This window comes from Thunnus thynnus, chromosome 5 (genome assembly GCF_963924715.1).
Source record: "Thunnus thynnus chromosome 5, fThuThy2.1, whole genome shotgun sequence".
NCBI lineage: Eukaryota > Metazoa > Chordata > Actinopteri > Scombriformes > Scombridae > Thunnus > Thunnus thynnus.
The window spans coordinates 21,854,294-21,877,991 of record NC_089521.1 but is presented as its reverse complement, the minus strand read 5'-3'; the positions used below and the strand labels follow the sequence as shown (position 1 = coordinate 21,877,991).

Here is a 23,698-nt window from a genome sequence, read left to right as displayed (position 1 = left end):
AAATGATGATTATCCATAATCAGAAGGTACTAGGCAGTCTCTGTCTATTGTTGCTGCCTACATTTGACATCAACTTATAGCTGTTATGACCGTCCATTGCAACTGCAACCACATACAAAGTTATAAGTATCCATTTCAGGACTGAGATTACTATGGTTTACTACCACAGGCTGCCACCAATGTCTAAAGTACTGCAAGCCAAGGTCTGATAGTGTACCTGTGATATAAACAATTAGTTAACAATACACTTTAGAAAGATATAAAGCAAAAGCTGGCAGAAATTGCCTATTTTTCATATCAGAGTGTCTGATCTTTTTTTTTTAATGATGAGGAAGCTTTTTGTTCAGATAAGGAAGTAATTATTTTAAGTTAACAAGAAAGCAGCTTGCCATGTTGAAATCATTACATTATTATTTTGTGAAAGCAAATAACGGAGTACTCAGATATTACAACAAGAGAACACATCCACATGTGGCATGTAAGACCTTCTGTATGTTTTTTGAAATGGGCAGGAGAGGGTTAAGGAAAAAAAAGTATCCATGTCTGCCGCACGGTGGGGGTGTGAACTCTTTCCCAGACACACACACACACACTCTCTCACAGACATACACACATCTTGTTTCTCACCAGCAGAAACGGGTTCAGTCACACAGCAAGCAAGACAGAAGACAGGCGACTATCCCAGCCAAGTGTTCCCACTTTTTTTTGAAGAAGACAAAGTAAGTGTTTATCATGTTTACCTCTGTCTAGCTAGTCATAATATAAGATTGAGGTAGAATATGTAAACTTGCTGTTGTAAATTAGCCGCCATCTCCTTTGTCTTTTAGAAAACTTTCTGCCTAAACTGCTAATCCCTGAACAAGCGTTTATGACAAACGTTCTACTAAGTAAACACGTCACGGCAGTTGTAAAGGATAAAGCGACGTCGGTGAGGTTGACGGTTGACGTTAGCGTAAACGTTCGTCTTTTAACTCTATTAACCGAATTGATTTACTGTACGTAGAAGTTGGCGTTAAGCTAGGTAATTTATAAAGTAAAAGTGCCAGGGCTCCCTGAAATAAATAAACCAATTACTTCCTTTAAGCTAACCTTCGCAAAAGTGCCATTATTTCATTTTCATCAAGTTATTATTCAGTGTTAAACACGTGCTAAAAGTTGACGGCACAGTAGCAACCTGCCTGCTGCGGTCACTTTTTAACTTATTTGCCGTTTTGTGCTGTGTTGTTATCTGTTAACGCCTGTGTAACGACTGGATTATGTTGTCTGGTATTCATGTTGTGATTTGTTTTCCAAAATGTAATTCCTGTGCTGTCGGTCTTTAAAGAATTTCGTAAGGAAACCACAAACGGATATTGTCAATAGTTGTACAAATGAGGAACCTCCTGGGTCATGATTCCAGCTAATTATCCCACATAAAGAATATGCTTAGGATGTCAGGATGACTTCCTTTCACTTCAGAGTCTTACCTTTAAAGTGTAATACTAGCATATTTTATGTTGTGTTGTGTGCTAAAACAACATTTAAATAACCCCCTGTTTTGAAAGTGGTATGCTGGTGCTGTTACAAAAGCACTGCATTCTTTAGCAACAGCCTAGTTTTGTGTACAGCTGTCTTCTGTAGTTATTTTATAATATTTTTTATATAATTTATTATTATTTTATTTTAAAAAATCTGTTAGAGGGTATTCTATGGGACTTATTTTTAATAGAATATATTTTTATAAAAGGTGGCTTGAAACGAAAAAAGTTGTGAGCCTTATGGAGTTATTTCTATGACAAAAGTGCCTAGTTACCCTCCATATCTGAGGCAACATCCTTTTACCACATTGGTCTTGCTGTCCTCTTGCATTAGGTGTGAGCTTTTTGCAATATTGTGGTTAGCTAGCAGAAATACATATTTCAGAGGCACACCTCATGGGGCAAGCAAAATATATTCTCAACTCTGTTATTGTCTTCTCACCACCCTTTCTCTGTGGTTAAATTATATTTAGTTTGGACTGCAGAAGTGATTAGTAAAGTATCAACTCAACAGCATAATTTTAAATTGCTACAATGTTCATTTGTAAGAGTTTGCTTTTGGGTTAGGCAAAATGATCCATTAGCCACCATCACCATTAAACTGGCCGTTTATTCTGCGGGTGCATATATGCACATGATGTTTCTTCAAAAGCTATAGTATAGCACTGTCGGTGGATTGCTTTTAGAGGTTATTAGTGGTATTATCTTTAATATCATGGGTGCTGATTGTTGCAGACATATAAAAACATCTATTTTAGTGATTTAAATCCACCACAAAAAGTCCAAAAGATTTCAGCTTGTTGCAGTTAGCTGATGTATTCACCCTTCTGGTTTATATCATAAAATGGGGCTTGGTTTTGGCTTCTTGTCAGACTAAGCCATTTTGCTCCTGATTACTTGTAGTGTTACTATTTTTTGATGTGAAGACAAAATCAGTAAATCAGTACTATCTAGTAGTACTATGTAGGGCTGGGCAATATGGACAAAATCAAATATCACAATATTTTTGACCAAATACCTTGATAGCGACAATATTGTAAGGATGACTATTACTTTCACAAAATATTCACACAATGAGATTTTTGATAAATTAGCATCAGTAATGTGGATATAATGACTTAAGTGGGCAAATAATAGAACAGCTAATACAGTCTGGTAAGTTCAGAAAATTACATCACTTCGCTGTAATGCAGCCTTTAAAACCAGGAAAAGACACCACTTATGCCATATCATGATATCAATATAATATTGATATATTGCCCAGCCCCACTGCTATGTGAAAGCTAGTTGTGGTCTTTTCAGTGTTGTTGTTGCCACTTATTTTAGATGCTTCATAAGGCCCACTGGAGGGTGGTAAATTACCTGGCATTAAACCCCTGTGAGAAATTTCATCCCTTTATGATAGTGTCATAAAATAAATCAGAATCCCCCCTCCATCCCAATGATTTTGTTGATACCAATATACTGGTGAAACACCTCAAATGATGAAACCTAGATGAATAAAAGCCATTACAGACATAAACGATAATCAGATAAGAAAGAAAAGATCATTACTGCCAAGCCCTTGTTGTCATGCTTGTTGCTGGGTGCAGTATTACTCACCAAACTGAATGTACACCAAATCTTTCTAGATATAGAGTAGTGGTGATGCTGTTCCCTCTTACTCAAACAACTCACATTGTCAGGTTAGTCACCAAAACACAGCTGTAGATAATGGACTGCATAGCAACAATGTAGATAAACTACATTGTCGCAGATGATGGCGTGGTATTAAGGGCTTTAGTACCAGTATGCTGTATGCAGGTCCATGCCAGAGCCATGCCCTCACAGATGTGTAAATGGGTCATATATGAATATAATAGAAGGAGGTGGTAGATGGAGGTTTGGTTGGCACGTCGCCTGACCTTTTTGAGCACAACAGGGCTGTAGTTGATCCATGCTGGGTCCATTACAGGCACATTTAATGCCATCTGCCACTTATGCTGTCTTCATAATCACCTCTGCACCCCATGTTTGTGAACTGGCTCTTTGTACAATAAAAGAACACATCTTTCAGTGCACCCAAAACATTATTTGATAGTGAACAAACTGAATGTGAAACCGTAAAGAGGGAAATTCTAAAGGGTAAATGGCAGTATGAGGTAACAGAGTTTGGAAAGTTCAGGTGATTCATCTGCAGCCTTTTCGTGGCAAGTAATTTCTATGCATGGTTTTTGCACAACGAGCTTGAGCCTCCTCTAACCCTTTTCCCCTTTCATATTTCTGTCAAACTCCAGTGTCTTCTGATTTCAGAAAAATTGCAAATTCTTACTGTTATTCATGGTCACAATGAGACTGTTTGACTCTGCTTTGAATTTCCATTACACTTTCCAGTCTTTTTTTTTCACTTTGGAACAGATTTGTCATTCACTTTAAGGGAGTCCAGTGTGATTGGACTTGCTTAGGTTGGTTCAGCAAAAATAGTGCTATAAAACAGCCCCACAGTTTGTCTGCTAAATATGTGAGTTTGCATGGAAGTTCTGCAAAAATGTGAGTTTATTTGTGTTTGGCTTGGCATTACTGTAAACCTCAATATGGTCAGTTGGCTGCTTTGGAGAGAACTGGGCTGGGCCTGCTAGCCTATTTAAGTTGTTGTTTGAAAAATATAATAAGTAGCATTGAGGCATTGTTAAGGATTGTTTTCAGATGGATGAGACTCAGTCAACACAACAATGATAGTCATAACTAAGCCTTTTTTAATCCGCACTTCTGCTCACCATCTAGACATAAAGACCAGCAATCTCCTTTAAGGATTATCTACTTTGCAGGGGTATCTCTTGTGTGGTTTTGGCTTTGTAGGGGGTCCATTTTTGTAAACATGAAATTGTGTTGGTATTTAGGTTATCAAGTATATTTAATGGCCCAGTAAAGGTGGTAATGTTAAAGTCATATTTGCATTTGTTTACTTTAAATAACCAGAGTTCTAGTGATGGTTCTGAATGTATTTGTGTGTTATATCCATCTTACTTATTGATAAATCCAGTTGGGCAGATTAGACTAGAAGAAGAAGAAGAAGAGGAAAAGGAAGAAAAAAATAGTTTTAATTACTAGTGCTTTAAGGGAATATTTTACTGTATTATTATAACAAAGTGTTACACATAAAAGTGTCAATTTTAATTAGCAGACACAGATAAAAACATTTGACAAGTTAAAAGTGTGATAGCATTTTTAAATTAGTGTTATTCTCTTTTAAAATCCAGTTTCATACTGAAATTAGGCTCTATTTCCTGTGGCTGCTGTGATACTGTTGCATAACGTTTCACTTGTGCACGCTAATCAACTGGGGGGAAGATAAAGTCTAACCGTCAGATGTGACTGAGAGATGAGAGAAACCCTGAAAAGTAAATATGCTGCAAGTTATTTGAGTGTTTTCCCAAAGCAACTCAAAAGTAATTTAACTGGTAATGCAACATATTTGTCTCTGGAGAAAGTGACATTACTGTACTTTTTAGAAGTAATTGCCTCCCATTAAAGGTTAAGTAACTATATATTTAAGAAATTATACACAATAAACTTTAGGTGATGAGTGTTTGCTACCAAAAGTAGTACACTCATAAAAATATAACTAAATACACAATATGACAGACAGAGCCTACAGTTTGGATGTAAAAGAGAAAGCTTGTCATCTGATACACGGGGAGTTGTCTTCAGAGGATATTTTCAGACTCCTCAAATAACCACAATGGCTGGTTATATTTTCAGTGCTTCCAGTGAAGGAAAAAGGTCTGGTTGTGGTAAATATTTTCTTTGGACTTCTGGAGCACAGGCTGAATCATGTTGCCAGAGAGTTTCGTGAAGTGTCCTTACTGTACTGTATGTGTGGTGCTGCTCTGGCCTACAGCTGTTTCTCAAAGGAAAATGTTTCTCACAGAAAAGTCATGGAACTGCAGTCGTATGTGTAGGCTTGTGCTCTCGTGTGTACAACTAAGTGCATCAGAAACCCAAATATAGATGAGTTAGAGGTAAAGTGATGTAAAACAATGCGGATGTCACTGTAACATGCCCAAACTTAAAAGGTCAGACAGCTGCAGTTCTGAGCTCGCTGTGATTCACAACATTATTGTGCGCAATGAGGTTGTATGACATCAGCCAGGCCTGTTGAACTTGACTGGTTATGGTCATAAATCTTGTATATTTGGCTTGAAATGTTTAATAAAGTTGACTGTGAAATTCAGTTTATCACACCAAGCTTGTTGCGGCTAATATATCTCTGCTTGTTTCCGTTTTGCTTGTGGTGACCTTAGCATGTCATGGTCTCCACATAGTCATCATGATCTCACCACTCAACACTGTGTGGTAGTCTTCCCTCCAGTCCACCAGTGACCCAGGTGGTTCCTCTTTTTTGTCAAGAATAAAACTATATTTGTTATCAAATTTGCTCTCGAAAGCATGCAAAATTGTCATAAAAGCTAATATTTTAAGACAACAGGCTAATTACTGTCTTATAAAGATAGGGATTAGAGCAGGTTGGGCTGTTAAAAACTGAAAATGTGCACGGTGAAAATGAATTAGGCGGATGTTGTTGCTTTGAAGATTAAAGCTGCATTTAGTCAGGAACCCAACTGTGCAGATTTTCCTGTGTCCTTGTTTTGTGGCTCACTCGCTATAAAGTCAAGAGTATCTCAAGGCTAGCTTTTGTTATTGTGTCTTTTCTCCATCTGTGTCTTGTCTTTTGTCTCTTTCTTTTTATCTTTCACACTCACATTATTCTTCAAAATTACCATCTGATGTTCAGTTTAACCAATAAATTCTGTTTACTTCTGTCTTCCAGAAGCGCAGCCATGGGGAAAGGATGCATCACAGTCACCAAGTACTTTCTATTCCTCTTCAATCTCCTCTTCTTTGTAAGTAATGACATTTCTTTGTCACTTCTTGATGGCCATGCTGCAATAACTGCAGATCTATTGCGTGCACTGTCAAAACCCCATCGTATGACTTCACCTTTGTTTGTGGCTTTTGTAGATAAAAAGATAAGTATGCTTCGCTCTTTCAGTTGACACTTGTGACGCATTCTGTGCTTTCAGATGCCTTTCAGCGACAGCTTTTACTTGAATAATCATCAAATAAGACCAGAGATTAGTGGAGACACATAGGGAAATGTCTCTGTGACTCTGTCGGGGGTAAGACATAACAGAGCACCTCAGCACAGCCACGTCTAAACAACAGCAGATGGTTTCTGTTTGTTGCCATCTCTCTCACACCGGCCACAGCATAAAGTCCAGGGGTTGATAAAACCCCAGACTCCTAAAACTGACTCTGCGAGGATGTCCAGACCTTTCCAATGAGTCCACAGCTGTAAACCTGAGACAGACCTTTTGATGTGAACACTCGACTGGTGTCTAATAGGAAGCGTGTGTGTCTATGTCAGTGTTTGTCCATGTGGACAGATTAGACTAGTGGAGACTAGGGGAAGCCAGGAAGTGGTTGGCTAATGATGGCTGCTGGGGAGCTCAACAGTCCCCCTAAATGAACAGCTCTTTACCAGGGCTCTAATTACTGTTGCATGGTTGGGGAGGGGCAGTGGTTCAAGGGGGGAAGCTGGTGAATCAACACAGTCTCTCATCTATGGATTTTGCCCCCACTATGGTGCCCCACCGCTTCTAAACAAGGGCCCTCTTAATTACATAGAAGTTCTGAACTGCATAACCTCATTACAAGGGTAAAAGAGGTAAAGCCGATAATTTTCTGTGGCTTTCAGACGCCAGCGCCAAAATGTTCTGATCTAGAGGTGACAATTGTCTTCTCATTTGTGATTGTCTCCTTATTTAACAAGGCTTACTTTGCTGTTGGGATACTGAAGAATGGGTGGTAAATCCTCTGTGGCTGGTTGGTTGGGTGTTAATTGTGAGAAAAACCAGCAGAGTGGGTTTCTTGATGCTATCCACATCCTTTGTCCCTCTTTACATGGCTGTGAGAGAAAGACACAAGCAGACGGAGAGAAGAGTTGGGATCTGATTAATCCCAGATGTGAAAGACTGAGGAAACAAAAATAAGACACACTAGCACAGACTCTGTTCAATTCTAATACACGATATGGTGTCTGACTCTCTTCTGTTTCACAGATCTTTGGAGCATTGATCATGGGCTTTGGACTGTGGGTTCTCTTCGATAACCAGAGTTTCATTGCTGTTCTACGTAAGTGTTTTAACACCCACACACACACCTGCAGTCCTGCTGTCATGTTCTTAAGTGATAAAACTCAGCAAACATTCAGCACTTTTGACCAATGTCAGTTGAGCTAGTCCGAGCACAGTAGAAGGGGAAATACAGATTGGAGAATGTGCTTGTCAAATCCTAAAACCCTTAGCCTACTCAGCGCAGTTTATGTGGATTTTATCCCATAGGACTCATTCCCAAGGAACCACAAAGGGATGTTCACACCAAACCAAAAAAAAGTGACTCATAAATGAAACTTCATGACTTCCTCAACCACTGAAAAGTCGCCCTGTAGACATACAGACACATCTGTGGAGAATAGGGGGGAGTAGGTTAGTCAGGGGAGGTGTCAGGCTCACGATTATCAAGGCGTTTCAAGTCGTTTCATCTTATGTTGGAAAATAGCAGCTTCTTTCCCCCGCAGTTTCCACAAAGTTGTACTTTGAACCTGCCTGTTCTCTCAGTCCCCCAGATGGCAGAGGTGCGCAGATAGAATCTCCCACCCTCACAGATGTTGACACAGATCTATTTGCAGACACTGCACAGTGAGAGAGAAACTAAGCCTCCAAATGGAATGCTGTAAGAGGCAAAGTTATCAGCTCTGTCATAAACAACAATGTGTCATACTTTTGTTATCTATTGTGAAGACGCTAAAGAAAGCATAATGAAACTCAGTTCCTGCTTTGCCTGAAAGAACAGGGAACCGTGGATGGAAACTCTTAGCTACCATAAATCTCTTTATAAATGCTTTCAGTGTATTCATCCCAGATGCAGCATTGCCCGAGAGCGGCAGCGAAGTTTTCTCCCAACACCAGTCTGTAAAGAAGAATCCTTCAATTTATTATCTGGCAATTTAACACGTGTTGGAAATCAAATAAAGAATTTATTTCAGTGAGACACAGAGAGATGCATGTATGACGTCTGTTTTAAAGCCAGGTCTGATGATGCGCATTAAGCCAGTCAGATCAGCCTCAGATGTGGTTATAACATGCATCACTTTGCCAGTCTGACTATGGGATTAACTGCTATTACACTGACTTTTTTAGCCTCTGTTTGCACTCTACAACTAAGGCCCATCTCTTAGGGCTGAGCGGAGCTGGAGAAATCTATATTTAGGCTCGAAGTTTGTGCTGCTTTGACTAATGAATTTTTAAGAGGCTGACGTTTTGACGAACCTGAACTGACCTTGTGTCCTTAACCAGTCAGACTCGAGTCTTGTCTTCCTCTTGCTCATATTTCTGCTCTCGAGGTCACCGCCCTGGGAAGAATCACTACAAGGTCATTATTGAGCTGAGTTTGCTTATCTGCAGAGTATAAAAGGCAGTACACTATCTATCATCCCTGCCGACCCCAGTACTATTGTTATGATAATCCAGCTGTTCCTCCAGAGATAGCTGAGATCCCGCTTCACTGATACCCTGAGGATATCCCTTCCTATGTGGGGCTTGATGACCTCTCCTCTGCTGTATTCAGCTCAACCTCAGCTCCTCCCTGGATCCCTGGAACTTCAGTGGAAATGTCTTGCCACTCCATAGAGGATCAAAAACCAAAGCTGCAGGCAGCTCTGTTTATTGACTCTTTGTGTTCCCCTCAGAAGTTGTACCATTGCCTGACCATAAACAGGATCTCTGTGTTTTCAGTTTCCATTCTTTATGAGTTATATTAATAGAGGCCTCTGCAGCTGTCCCAATGACTTCAGGCGGGGGAACTTTGAGAATATTTTGGTTTCGGGCCCCCCTGTTTTCCAGTTAAAAGGGCATCTCCCCCTCAATGTTCACTCCTCTGTATCTGCATCGCACTGTTAATAGTTTACCTCAGCGAAATGATGTCTTGAGTGTATCTTGATGGTGCTTGCCAAAACACAGCTTGCCTTATGTTTAAACAAAAGTCAGCCTTGGAGAGAAGGTCTATGAGCAGAGCCGGAGAGTGTGCCAAAGCACAGTTCATTCGCAGATTCATTCTGAAACTTTCCAAAGTCATGAACAGAGGAAAGAGAACTTGGTTGGAAAATGATTTTTCTTTGGACTGCTTCAATGTAGAAATTGAAAGCAAAGCTGATCCACTTATGTTTACATTTTAAATCTGTGCATATTGTCAAGCTGAGTATTCGGTTCTGGTCGTGTTTACAGAAGGACCTACAATACCCAACAGTCCTCCTCCTCCCTCAGCAGCTTTCTTGAAGGGCACCATAATTCTTGTCTCTTTAAATAGAAAGTTCCATGAAAACCACCAGAGGGACTATTTTAAAAGAGACCTACATGGAAACGTGCCATAGTGCATGACAGAACAGTACAGTAACCAGGCGTACACATGCTGACTTCATGAGAATTGTATGTTTTAGGATTAGGAACAGAAGAACACAGATGCTAGCATTACAACAGGAAGCTTGTAAAGTACCTTTTTTTTGCAACTTTGATAAATCTGGCAGTGTCTGAGAGGAAACACTATTTGAGTTTTAAAAGAGAATATGTTTGATTTTTTGCAGCTGATGTGACATGATGTGAGAGGAAATAGTCTAAAGAATTAATGTATAACTTGCCAAGAATATTAAAAAACTTTGACTACTTCGACAAAATGTCAGAAGTAGTCACAGTGTAGAACAGTTTTTGAGGTTGCATTAGTGTTGCATGACGTTTCCTCTAACTCCAGGGTGTGTGTTTTTACTGGAACAAGTTTCATCTAAGCATTGGTCTCCAGGGAGACCCACATAAACATCACAATTTTCGTTCCCACAGTTAATAATCATAGCTGATTGGCTTATCATCTGGACTAATAGATAACTGTCGCTAATCATCCCTATTACTGATTCAGTGGAACATAAGTTTAGTAAAATAATTCTGCTCCTTTCAGCAAACATTGAGACTAATTACTGTGTTGGAAGTCATTGTATCTAGCAAAAGATCAATCGATGTATCTTGCAAAAGCCAGTTCAGCGATGAAACTTGCGTCACTTCTTTCTCTGTTCTGCCTCTGCTCTAGATATTGATCTTTTATGCAGCTAACTAGAGTCTCAGAGTGTCTTGCACGACTCGCATAACATGATTAGTCTTTGACTAACACCCCTCATGTTCAGTCCAGTTTGAATAATTTCTTGACTGATGATCTGTCAGTAGTGACTGAGACTTCTGCTTTAAGCAGCTCCCCAAATCCTCCTCTCAAGCTAATTCTTGTTTTTAAGCAACCTAAAGACATCTGTTCCTTTTGCAGATGTTCTGTGTGTATATGGGAGAATGAAATAACATGCTGCTGGATATAGAACATGCAGTACAGTACGCTTGTCTGCCTCCCTTTAAATGCTACCCTGTAGCCACATAAACACTCTACATATGTTGGCCCCGGTACTTTTAGCTTTCAATTATTCTCAAGTCACCACAACATGTGCTGCTCTGGTAACCCATATAGAGTCAGCGATGTACGTACATGCATGTACTCACGTCTCTCGGTGCATGCATGTGTATTTTGTGTCCAGTTGTAAGTAATATTGACAGGAAATAAGTTTATAGGAAGTGCATGGTCACTACATTTGTACACAATATGATGTACATAAAGTATTTTGTTTTTAACACATGTAGAACAGGGTATCCTGTTGGCCCAAGGGTTATGATTTATACCCTGTAACTGCAATGCCATCAGTTGGATCCCCCGCTGGGGGACAAAGCTAAATGACATACTATTAAATAATTATTTTTTACACAAGAAAACATCTGTAAAACATAGTTTTCTGTCTGTCTCTCTACTATCAACTGTCTGTTAAAGGCAAAAATAGATCACTTGTAGAATAACATGTAACTAACTGTTTTACAATGATTAACTTCTACAAGCAAATAATTACACTTGAAAGTAACTGTTTCGTAACTGGAGGTTCAGTTGTATGGCAGTTAAAATAAATAGGTTTTCAGCCTTGATTTAAAAATTTCAATAGTGTGTGGTTTATTCCATCGAATTGGGGCCTGGTAGGAAAATGTTAGGATAGTAACACAGCCTGCATCCTCTGATAATGAGTGTATGTGATGAGATATAAAGGCCGTTGTGGTCTGCACAGTAAGCTGGTGATAAGTGTTTTGTAAATAATGTAGTCTTTCTCTGATTCATGTGTGGACAAATGTTCTTTATGTAGAGTTATACTCTAGTTTGGCTGTTTTTATAGTCTGTGTGATCATTAATTTCTGTAGTCAATGTGCCAGATTGTATACTGTGTATGATGATAGCTGCATAAAGCATGAGCAGCTAATATGAAATGGGAACTACATCTATGAAGAGTTCTAGTGAACTAGCCAAGAGGCAACATTGCTTTCAATTCACAAAGCAGTGGTGGAGGAGCTGCTGTGTCTGTCAGCTTCTTCACAAATGGTTGGGAGGGAGGTATCTGATAGCACTGGCTGGTTTGCTTGGCTTGGGAATCTTTAGGAGTTGGAGCAATTTCACAGAGCTCAGATTCTGGCTTCATCTGTAGACCGAGCTCTGACTCTCTGGAGCTCCTCCAGCCCAGATAACACACAGCCACATATTGGCTCCAGTTTATCTCCTCTCCAACCTTCCAATCTTCCATTTCAGTCCCTGCCTCCCTCCTCCTGGATCTCTCTCGTTCTACATACCAAAGAGGGAAATCAATTAATCTTGCCACACATTTACTTGTCTTGGTCCAACTCTCTCCGGTGGCCTATTAAAGGGAACCTATTATGCTCATTTTCAGCTCTATATTTTTATTCTGGGACTCCAGTAGAGCAAGTTTGCATGATTCACATTTGAAAAAAATCCGTATTTATCTTATACTGGCCCTTTATGCAGCCCCTCAATTCACCCTCTGTCTGAATCATACGTTTACCTCGTTATTTGACACTTTGACCACATTTAATGTGAACATTCGACATTTCAATTCAATTCAATTCAGTTTTATTTATATGGCGCCAAATCACAACAAAAGTCATCTCAGGGCACTTTTCACATAGAGTAGGTCTAGACTGTACTCTTTAATTTACAGAGACCCAACAAATCCCCCATGAGCAAGCATTGTAACATTATATATATGACAGAATAGCATAATAGGGATAGTATAATAGGTCCCCTTTAAAATAATCTTTTTGTGGGAGCAAAGAAAAAAACAGAATGTTCTGAAATAAACATAGGTCTGCTGTGCAAAGCATTTTTTGGATTACTGTAACCATCTGTATCAAAATGGTTTTGCATGTGAACGAGGTCTACCTCTGAGCTGAATTTGTTTGGAGGCACACACTGTGGTTAAAGTAGAAAAACAAGAGCAGAGGTCAGGGCATTGCTGCACATGATGCATTGCATTTTTTTGGTTTTTGTTAAAAAGTAGATGAATTTAACTAGAAAACTGAATTTAACATTTACAAAGCTGTTGCTATAGAACTCTTGCAGCAAGTGTTTAGTATATTTGCAGCGATCATGTAAGTTTCAGTGGTTCTGTGTGAATTGAACTCTTCCTGTGGTTTTTTGTTTGGTTTTTTTTGTCTATTTTCTCCAGAGGAGTCGTCAGACACGGTGAAAGTGACTTCCTACATCCTTATCGGAGTGGGTTCCTTGTCAATGGCCATGGGCTTCTTCGGCTGCATTGGAGCCATCTACGAAATTCGTTGTTTGCTGGGTCTGGTGAGGAATTACATTCACTTTGAGCTCTAATGCTAACACGCTACAGCTTAGTTTCATTCTCTCAGAGGGTGACAGGTTTAACACCCTTTCCCAGTGAACAAACATAAAACTCACGTACCACCTGACCACAGTTCAGACATGACCTCTCAGGAAATGTGATGAGACAGAAAATAAAGTTCTCAGAAATGGGGTGGCCTGATGATCTAGGACAGTGGTTCTCAACACCATCTGTCATGCTGATCTTAATTGATTTAAAACTGCATATTACTTTATTTATCTATTAATACTATGAAAGGCTTAAACCTGCAGTGCGGAACTTTTGTTGCCCCCTTCTGGCAGTGAGAGTAATTACACAAACACTGTCGACATGATGCCAACATGATGTATTTTCCCTGGCAAATCTGAGGGGAATCAGTCACTGCTGGTTGAAGTAAATTGTATCACTACCAGTGTAAAGTTGCACCAGACATCAGATTATACAATTCCAGTATACTTTATATAGTTTTACTTTACTTTACAATACAGAGAGATTTACCTGGCGGTGATAGGCTTAATCAGCATTGTGCAAACTCGTCTGGCAAGGGCTTGAATGTAACGGACGTTCATTTATATGTAAAAGTCCTGCATTCCAGCTTTAAACATTGAAATATTTAATTTGGTTTGGTTAGCTTTGCATTTGTATTACTACCAATTGGATTGGCAGAAGCCGTACATTTCAACCTTTTATCCATTACTTTAACTGTTTATCCATTACTATTTCGATCATTTATCCAATAGCTAACTAACTGTTTATCTAAATACTCTTAGCTGTTTTAACCATTTATCCATTACTTTCTACTATTGCAACCAGTTACAGTATTTATCAATTTTTCAACCATTTATCTATTACTTTTAAAAATAATGAATTACTTTTAACTGTTTGTTACTTTTAACAGTAATGGCTAACTGGTTAAAATAGATAGCTGAAAGGAATGGATGTGGTTGAAATATTAGCTAAATTTAGCAAACTATTGCTAGCTAGCTATCCACTCCTTTCAGCTATTTATTTTAACCAGTTAGCCGTGACTTTTAGCTAACAGTTTTTTCTTGCTTCTCTGCCCATTTTTCTCACAATTTTTCACACTTGTGTGTGTTCAACTGACTCAGTATTGAATCAAATCAGATTTTTTATTTTATCAAATTACATGAGCTACTCTACAATCTTTCCACATACTCTGGCAATTGCACAAGTACCCCCTAGGGTAGAAGTATGTCTGGTTGGGAATCATTGATCTAGGGGGTTAAAGTTGCTGCCAGGGACCTTTTCTACATGCTTTTCCTCATCTACTTCTCTCCTCATTTGCTGCCATCTCTACTGTCAAATCTCTAATAAAAAGGCATAATAATGCCCCAAAACAATACTTTAGATTCTCAGCAGTGCAGCTCTCAAATCAAGCATAGTAGTTTCTTGTACTTGTTACTTTAAGTTATTGTACTACTAAAACATAAAAGCTACACTTACTTTTTAGCATGAAACATTTGTATGAATGCACCTGCCTGAGATCTTAAGCATTGCTTAAGAGCACATGATAGATTTCTGCTGACAGTAAGCAGCCCACACATAAGCATTTCTGCTTATGTGTGGGCTGCTTGGGGCTCGCAGCATGTGTGGGTTTACAGAGGGGTGGGGGTGACAGGGATAAGCCAGTGAGATGCAGGGGGTACAACAAGAGTGGGGATGGGTGTGTGACCTCTACAGCGTTAAACCTGCTAGGGGTTAACTGAAGAACTGCCATGACCTACTTCTCTCAGTGACATTAACCAGCTGGCAGAGGACCCCCCCCCCCATCAGCCACAAACACACACACACCACAAGGTTTCAGAGATTATGCTTAAGACGTGGTATCTCACCACACAGATTAAAGACAATTGAAAATGAAAGGTAAAAATGCCCAGGAGTGTTCTTCTTTGCTGGTTTGTTTTTATTATACACATAATGTGGGCTTTCTAAAAATTTGTTCTATTGGGGGTATGCCATCATTTGCAGTTTTTACACTAATGTCAGCCCGTTGAAGAGGTTGTGGATGTAGTTATAATGACATTTCCAATTATCCCCCACAGTACTTCACCTGTCTCCTGCTCATCCTCATCGCCCAGGTGACTGCTGGAGTTCTCATTTACTTCCAGAGAGATCGGGTAAGACCCCAGCCCTTATATACTGTGTTTTTTTTTGTTTTGTTTTTTTATTTCCCTCCCTTCTTTCTTAAATTGTCTTCTTCTCTTCTGTCTTTTTCAGTTTTCTTTCACCCTTTTACACCCACCTCTCATGTCCTCTCCATCCCATTGGTACAGTTGGGGCCTACTAGGTATTTGTGCTTCCCCCCCATCACAGCTGTGACAAGCTGCGTTTGAGTCTCAGCTAAACCCATTAGAGAGCCCACAGCTTCCTGTGATGAAACACAGCTTCATAGGTCGAGCGGCAAGTGACAGGATGTTGTTTTTTGACCCATGTGACATGAGATGCTGATGGAAAGTGCGTTTGGGCAGGTGAACTGAAGGAGATGTGTGGCAACTGTAGAGGAAGTGGCATGCAGGCTCTTAAACTGGATGTTTCCATTGTAATCTCAGTTCTCCCTTTGTGTAGTTTTGTATCAGAGAGAGAGGGCAAACGAATTCACGGTGAGCAAGTGTTGCTAAAGCTGCTGTCATATGCTGACGTATTTAACTGGTTTGTCTAACATTGGCCTTCAAAGACAGTAATTATCACTCTAGGGACTGAAACCACTTTCTACTGAAGTCTTTGATGACACAGAGCCCCCTACAGGTGGATTTACTAACTCCACAGAGTTGACTCCAAGTTTTTCAGTCTTTTTTCTGAGCCTGTTTTTAAAAAAAACCAAACAAATCAAACTTTCTTCGTCATCAATACACAAGAAAAGTCAGAAAACAAGTCTCAATTCTGAGTTTATTTGTGCTCATTTTACTATTCTTATATTTGTTGCCTGATCTTCTATTGTTTTGTCCGCAACTTTTTATGCTGCCGTCTTGGCCAGGTCTACCTCCTCCAACATCAGTGGGACTTACCTGATTAAATAAAAGTTAAACCAAAATTATGCAATAAAATTTTTAATTCAAGATGGGTCAAATCACATAAACTAACACAGCAACCAAGAAGACATTAGCGTTGCTCAGGAGCCTAAGTTAAAAGACAACAACAGAAATAGTACAAATTGATCAAAAAGGACGATAATAGGTGATGCACCTGAAACATGACTAATGAAAGACAAAACCACAGAAGAAATAAACAAAAGAGGTGGATTCCAAAAAATGTATCCAGTATTACATAATACATGCAAATTTTGTTCGAGGGTTTCACAGCCCCAGGTGCAAAAGATCTTCTATAACCTGTGGAGCATCAGGCCATCTCTAACCATACACTGTGAAATAGGTGATCATCAAACTGAACTACAGTTTGAACTCTCCTTGTCCTGGTTCTCCTCCTTCTAATTAATCAGCGGTCAAACCAATAATAGAACCAGCCTTAAATAATAGAACCAGTCTTGTTTGTTTGTACAGCATGTGAAGGGTGTGTTGTGTTTGAACACTCTCCGCTCTTCAGGCAGGTTTTTAACTCTGAACACGGCAATCCCTCCCAGCACTTAAAAAGCCTTTCCCTTGATAAACCTCACCCCTGTCGGACTCCGTCGGTTAGGTGGAGGCTGCTGTCACCCTTTCAGCTGTTTTCTCTCCAGCATGTATATATGCACATGTGTGTACTGTATATGTGTGTCTCTTGAGCCCTAGATGAGCTCCCTGTGTTTAAGGCTTACCACAGGGCAGGGTGGTGCCCTTTCCCAGAATAGGGTGAGGCTCTCGCTCATCTCTGACAGAGCTCTTAAGATACATAGCTGCCAGCGCTCTGTGGTTTTACACACATAAACACAGAATCATGCTCCTGCTAAGCTGTGCTTGTGCAATGTTTCAGCCCAGCATGGAACTTCACAGGCCAGTACCACCCGTGGTGTAGCCATATGAAACATTAAGTTCAGATGTTGCTAGAAAGTCAGAAAAAAAAAGTCAGTGTGGGTGTGTTTGTTTTCTTTTTTTCAGCACTTTCTCTTTACCCTGCACCAAACATGAATTTGTGTGTGGACAATCTGCTGACGGTTTTAATGTTTTACAGACAAACATGTACACACATATTAACCCATTTGCATTTTGTTGCTTTTCTATTCTCATCTCACTTCTAGTTGAAACATGAGATGTCAAACATCATAAAGGGCATGATAATCAACTACACAGGCCAGAACAGGACGACAGAGCACACCTGGGACTACGTTCAGAAGACGGTGAGTTGACTCTTCAACCTGTACATAACTTAAATAGTAATCACACGAAAGACTTATGTAACCAACAAATTGAATATCCATTTACTTAAGCTAGTTACTAAATGCTGTCAACATTTACAGTGTTATAGTCACGGATGCAATGTGGTCAAGCTGTTATCTGGTGTGACTCTGACACATAGCATGAGTGAATATATTTTTAGAAAGGTGTGAATTCTCAACCCATCAAAATCAGTCAAATGTTCCACTCAGTGTATTATATAGGGCCAAAATACCGTGTGTCTAGCCATGCAGATTGTTTAAGTTTTACGTGCCTAGATTTCAAGTTTTCTGCCTCACACACCAATACAGTGGAGGTGACTGGAATTTTCTTTGTGGTGATCAATGCATTAGAAATTGACATTTAAAAAACTCGATATATAAACATATCTTTACCTCTAAGTAAGCAGTTCTCTTTTATCTCCTTCCTTTCACATCCTTCTCACACCCTTCCTCTCTTTCATATGACCAGATGAAGTGTTGTGGATGGACTGGTCCAGGCAACTGGTCAGAGAACTTGGTGATCAAGAACAGCTCCCAGCACCTCTACTCATGCTCCTGTCGCAACGATTCCCTGCCTGGCATCGAGATCAAGGCCGTGGGCCTGTGTGAGCATCTGTCCGCAGAACCACCTGTCTATGAAACGGTACACAAACCTGATCAAATCTGCAATGATGTTTTTGCACTAAGTTGAATGTAATTTTTGAAAATCATTGTTGTAAATTTACTGCAGCCAACAGCTATTGATCCAATATAGTCTAATTTCAGTCCCCACCCTGGTATTGTCAATGCTGGCATGGCTAAAGTGAGTCCAACAGTATTTGTATATAAACTTAAGTCATAGAGTATCATAATTCTTGTGTGGAGTGTACAATTGGTTGTAAAATCCTTCCTTCCTTCAACTGTTCGGCCTCGGTTCATGATTTTTGCAGTCACTCACTCAGACTGCTGTGCAGAGCAGTTGCACTTCAGCCTGCAGTCTGCCTCATTTTGCTGAACCAACCACTTTTCTTAACAGTGGGGACTTTTCTTAGTTCATGCAGGGTTTTTCCTCTGTTGCCAATGTTAGAGATTTGGTTGATAATCAGCTGTGAGTCTTTAATTTTAATTGCCCATGATCATCCTGGATTATTTTCATACATAGACATTCCCTTTGTTTAGATGTTTCTGTTTTTATTCACAGCATCTCTATGTGGTACCACAAAGTTGAACATAACGTATATTTTCACCTTGACGCCATCTGAACATTTCATCTGTGAATGCTAACAGTTCCAAGTCTAGACCGTGGTCAGCGTTATTTGGCGTTACTTCAGCTGGGTGAACAATGCTACAGTACAGCCTGCATTGTTCTGATAGACCTCATACCTTTACTCATTACATAAGTCAGTTCAACTCATGTTGTGTAACTCCGGCTGCCAGCTCAGTGTGGCACTGTGGTCTCACTTAATCAGTGCAGTGAATACCAACAGCTGAGGCACGTTGTTTGTGCTGTGAGATTTGTTCAAACACCAGGAAAGCTCTACTGTGCTGTTGTTTGGTCTGCGTGTTTCAGAAACTTTACTCTCTCTCTCTCTCTACAATGTTTTTTCTCAGCTCAGCTAAGCCTTGTTATTCTTCCCCCTCAGTGACTCAGTCCAAAGCCAACAGTTGTGTTTTGAAAAGGCTCTGCTCATGTCCGGCTGGGATCACGTAGCCATTCATCTCTCCCTCCGCATGTTGGCCTGCAACCCCTCTCTTTCTGTGTCTTTCTTAAACTCATTCTTCCTCTCTTGTTCTCCCCTTCAGGGCTGTGTAACCAGTGTGGAGAAATGGCTCCTGGAAAACTGCGGAGTTATTCTGGGAATCTGTTTCGGTGTGGCAGTCGTGGAGGTATCTATCTCTCTCCCACACTAGTCTTAAAGGAAAGGTTCAGATTTTTTCAAGTCTATTTTAATACGACATTTACATGTCAGTGTACATTGAAAGAGTTACTGGTAGCTGTAATCATTCTTTCTCTCCATACTGGCTGTAAGACATCTCTTCTTATTGGACGATGGGGGACAAAATTCACAATAATTGGAAAACATGGAAAAATGCATTGTCCATTAGGGATGCCACGGTGAGGAAATTTTACCACCGGTTAATAAACTCTGACGAAGCTCGTGTCACAGGTTGCATTGGACATTTTACAAGATATGATATTCGTTGCTGATGCTCAATATCTGTAGAGCGCTTACTTTGATATTTAACGTTAGAATTTTAGTTTAGATCTTCCCCTTACTTACGAGTTAGTGACGGCGGACTTCAGGGTGCTGCTGCTCAGGAACACCAGCAGGTCGTCCTCCGTGTACAGCCAGGCTGTGACGCACACAGACGCGGGGACGAGCCAGAGGAAGACCACCGCTTAGAACCAGAACCGGAGCAACCCGCCTGTCATCCGAAGAGAGAGACACAGCGAGAGTGAGAGAGTTTCTGCTGAAAACAAGCCTAGAGAGCCGGGGAGACATGAGAGTAGCTGCTCGCGAACAGCTACGTGTATTTACAGCAGAGAGCAGGAGGGAGGACAGACATCTCACTCCGTTTCTCTGTGCTGTGACTCTGCTGCTGCAAACATTTTCAGTTTATAATTGTGGCGTCGTCTGACTAAGTATTGACAACATGCTTAGTATTTTACAAATTAGAGTATTTTGTACTTGATAAACGTGGGCACTGACACGCGAAAATTAAATAAAATGGAATTAACTGAATGGCTTTTATTTCTATAAAGAGGAGGGGAAACAAGTAAAATGACAGTAGGGGCAATGGGCAAGTCATGTAATCGATGTAGGTCCGAACACTGTGTAACACCGGTTACATTGACTACTGCGGTAAGCTTGTTGTCCATTTAGTTCAGCTGAATAAACTTCAAGGATTCAGCAGTCTGAGTTAGACAAATCACGTGGGTATCTTCTAAAGTTACAAAATGACCTACTTGTGTTTCCCTGGACAGTGCTAACTTGCTAATTCCACACTACATGCTAACTAAATACAATATACACTATATACAAATCTTTATAGTACACATTTTTTGCTGTGACTATACAAGAAGTCAACAAGCTTAACTGTGTTGTACTGACAGGAAATGACACAATACTTGCACGGTCAGACGTAAAATAAACTTTGACTTTAAAATGCTACTTTCAGTGAAACTTCACAAAGAGAAAGTAAATGAATTTTCCAAAAATGTAGTAGCTACTTTGTTTTCTGAGATGACCCTGGAGCTGTTTCACCAACCATCGACTATTACTTCTAATTTTTTGCAGCTGTGAACAACTCCACCATTTCCTTTGTGCATTTAATTATGGGAGTGGGAGGGAGTTTTTTTTTTCTTTGTAATACTTTATTGTGTAACTTTTCCAGTATGAACACACCACATATTCAAACCCTGCTTAGAATTATAATTTGGAAATGGGACACAGCTGTGGTTCAGGGATACCTGTAGATTTGTTGCTGGGATGAAAAACCAGCAATTAACCCTCCACATGATGTCTGGGATGAAGAACACACCTGATTTGGCTAACTTAGATTAGCTTCAGCTGAATTTAACAGTGCATTTTTGCACAGAATGAGGAGGGTGGATTTAGTTCCCCATCTTTCACAGTGGAGTCATTTTACAAAGGGATTACTTCATGGCCAGTATAGAGAGGAGGAGGAGTGACTACAGCAACCAATTCTTTCAACTCAAGCAGAAAAAATTCAAGTTGATTAGTTGTTAAGTAGAAAATGGACACCTATTTTGTTAATCAAGTAATAGTTCAAGTCTTTTTTTCAAGCAAAAATGCCAAACAATCTATTCCAACTTCCAATTTTGAGGATTTGCTGCTTTTCTCTGTCTTAAAAGTAAGAAATTTGACAATAAATTTGATGAGCTGGGCTCAGCCTGGGCCTTAAGAAACTGATTTTTTTTTTTTTTCCTGCTATCTTCTGGCATTTAATAGCGATTACTCAAGTAGTTTGTAATGAGGTTAAGTGTTAGTTTCAGCCCTACAGTACTTTCAACATACATGTAATATGTAAGTATTGTTTTAAGACAGACTTGAAATGACTCAATTCTTTGTTTTTATTCTTCGGCATGGATATATGTTTGAGTGAGTGCTTAGCTGGTCAGTTTCAACTCCTGATAACTAATTTGACAACTCTGTTTCCTCCAGCTCCTCGGGATGATCCTCTCCATGTGTCTGTGCAAGAGTGTTGTCCAGGAGGATTATACCAAAGTACCAAAGTACTGAGCTGAAGACAGATCCAGCTTCACACCACACACACAGATGGATGGACTCTTTCTCTCTCTCTCTCTCTCTCCTTGTCTCACACTCTTAACGTACACACACACACACACAAAATTAAGACAGCTGTCTCTACCATTTGAGCTTCTCCTGCCTTGACAGCTGTGCAAATTTCTCACGCCCCATATGTCCCACACACACACACACACACACACACATACAAACACACACCTCTCAATCAAGCTTGACACACTTGTTGGACATAGTTTGCAAGTTAACATAGTTGTCTTATCATTTTTCTGTTTTTTTTTTTTTAAGGAGACAACCATAATGATGTTTAGGTGGTATGTTTCAGTGGAAACCTATGCAAACGTTCATGTATGAAAAGATTCTTTGTGTATTTTTGTTTTCCTTTGCTGACCTCAATGAAGCGCTTAACGTAGTAGTAGAGAGAGCACTTTAGTGACATTTGGTGAGCTGAGAGACGGAGCATCTTCTGACTCCGGGGCAGGGAGATGAGAGGGAGATGGGGAGGGTGTGTGGGTGGGTGCGTAGTAGATGCTTACAACCATAAATCCCACTCTATGATCCTGCAGCTGGTATTTTTGGTGCAGAGGGTGGAGGAGAGGCCCCTGGCTGAGCTAGGGCAGGGCTGCTGTGGTGGAGGTTTTGGCCTCTGTCATCAGCTCCTTGTACACAGCAGCCCTGATATTAGCCTCCGTTTACACCCACCACCACCCACCTCCCCCTCCCGCTATCCATCATAGCATCTCTAAATCACATCTCTGTCTTCCTCTTGGGTGTGTCTGACTGGTAACCAGTAGCTTCCAAAGTGACTAGTTCTGCATGAAGTAAGTGTGTGTATGATGTGTTGAGTGAATATTTTATTTCTTTTTTTTTTAGATTCTCATGTCATCTCTGTTTTTTTTAACTTTTTTTTTTTTTTAGTGTATATACAGTATGTCTTTGGTAGGGGATTATGGCACTTTGGTGCTTGGTCAGCGTTTTATATGGGAAAGCAGTCACCCACATGCTCTTGTTTTAAGAGTCCTATTGTTCTTCACTTCCTCTCTATTGTTTATGATGTACAGAATGTGGCTGCCACAGCACCTCGTCAGCACTATTTTGGTCTGAATCAGATTAATTGGACCAGTTAGAGTGAATCTGTCATCACTCTTGAAGTTGTATTTTATTTGTTTTAGCATCTATTCCATAGCCTGAATTTGTGAACAGACGACTGGACATCTTTAAATAAGCTCCTCACACTTGCCTTCACTTGTTTTTTTGCCGTCGTGGCAGAAACTTATAAAAATGGCAGCTGTGTGACCACAATGTATTTTCCCCTCTCTGCATGATTGATTGTTTCCTGAGAAGAAGTTTGCCTTGTTTAAATTATTGGTAACAAGAGTAGAGACAAACATTGAAAGCTGCGCATGATTGGCTGTTTCGGAGACCAATATGACCAGAAAATGACTGTTCATGAACTCATGCTGTCTTTGCTAAAGTTGTTCTACAAAAGTATTTAAATGTTGCTTTGAGTTTCCTCATCCCACTTATTATCCACCTCATCATCTCAGTCCTTCCGCTTCATTTCAAACACACTATTATGGCTGAATTTATGGTTAATTTAGTGGATAGCTGGCACTTTAATGTGGTTAGTAGCTTTGTCATACCATCTCACACGAGTCATTTCAAATCATGTTCATCATGCTGCAATAACACAAGACGGAGGAAACTGCCCGTTTTTTTAAAAAAAACAGCTGTGTCT

General features: G+C 40.0%; 1 protein-coding gene across 1 annotated transcript; it reads left to right on the top strand.

The window, feature by feature from the left end:
- Window positions 1–560: 560 nt before the first annotated feature.
- Window positions 561–22,699, top strand: cd82b (CD82 molecule b). Its single transcript, XM_067590125.1, has 9 exons — window positions 561–719; window positions 6,328–6,400; window positions 7,619–7,691; window positions 13,201–13,325; window positions 15,426–15,500; window positions 17,555–17,653; window positions 18,162–18,335; window positions 19,475–19,558; window positions 21,859–22,699. Exons 2-9 carry the CDS (start codon window positions 6,338–6,340, stop codon window positions 21,934–21,936), a joined length of 771 nt encoding a protein of 256 aa, XP_067446226.1. The 5' UTR covers window positions 561–719; window positions 6,328–6,337; the 3' UTR covers window positions 21,937–22,699.
- The last annotated feature ends 999 nt before the right edge of the window (window positions 22,700–23,698 follow it).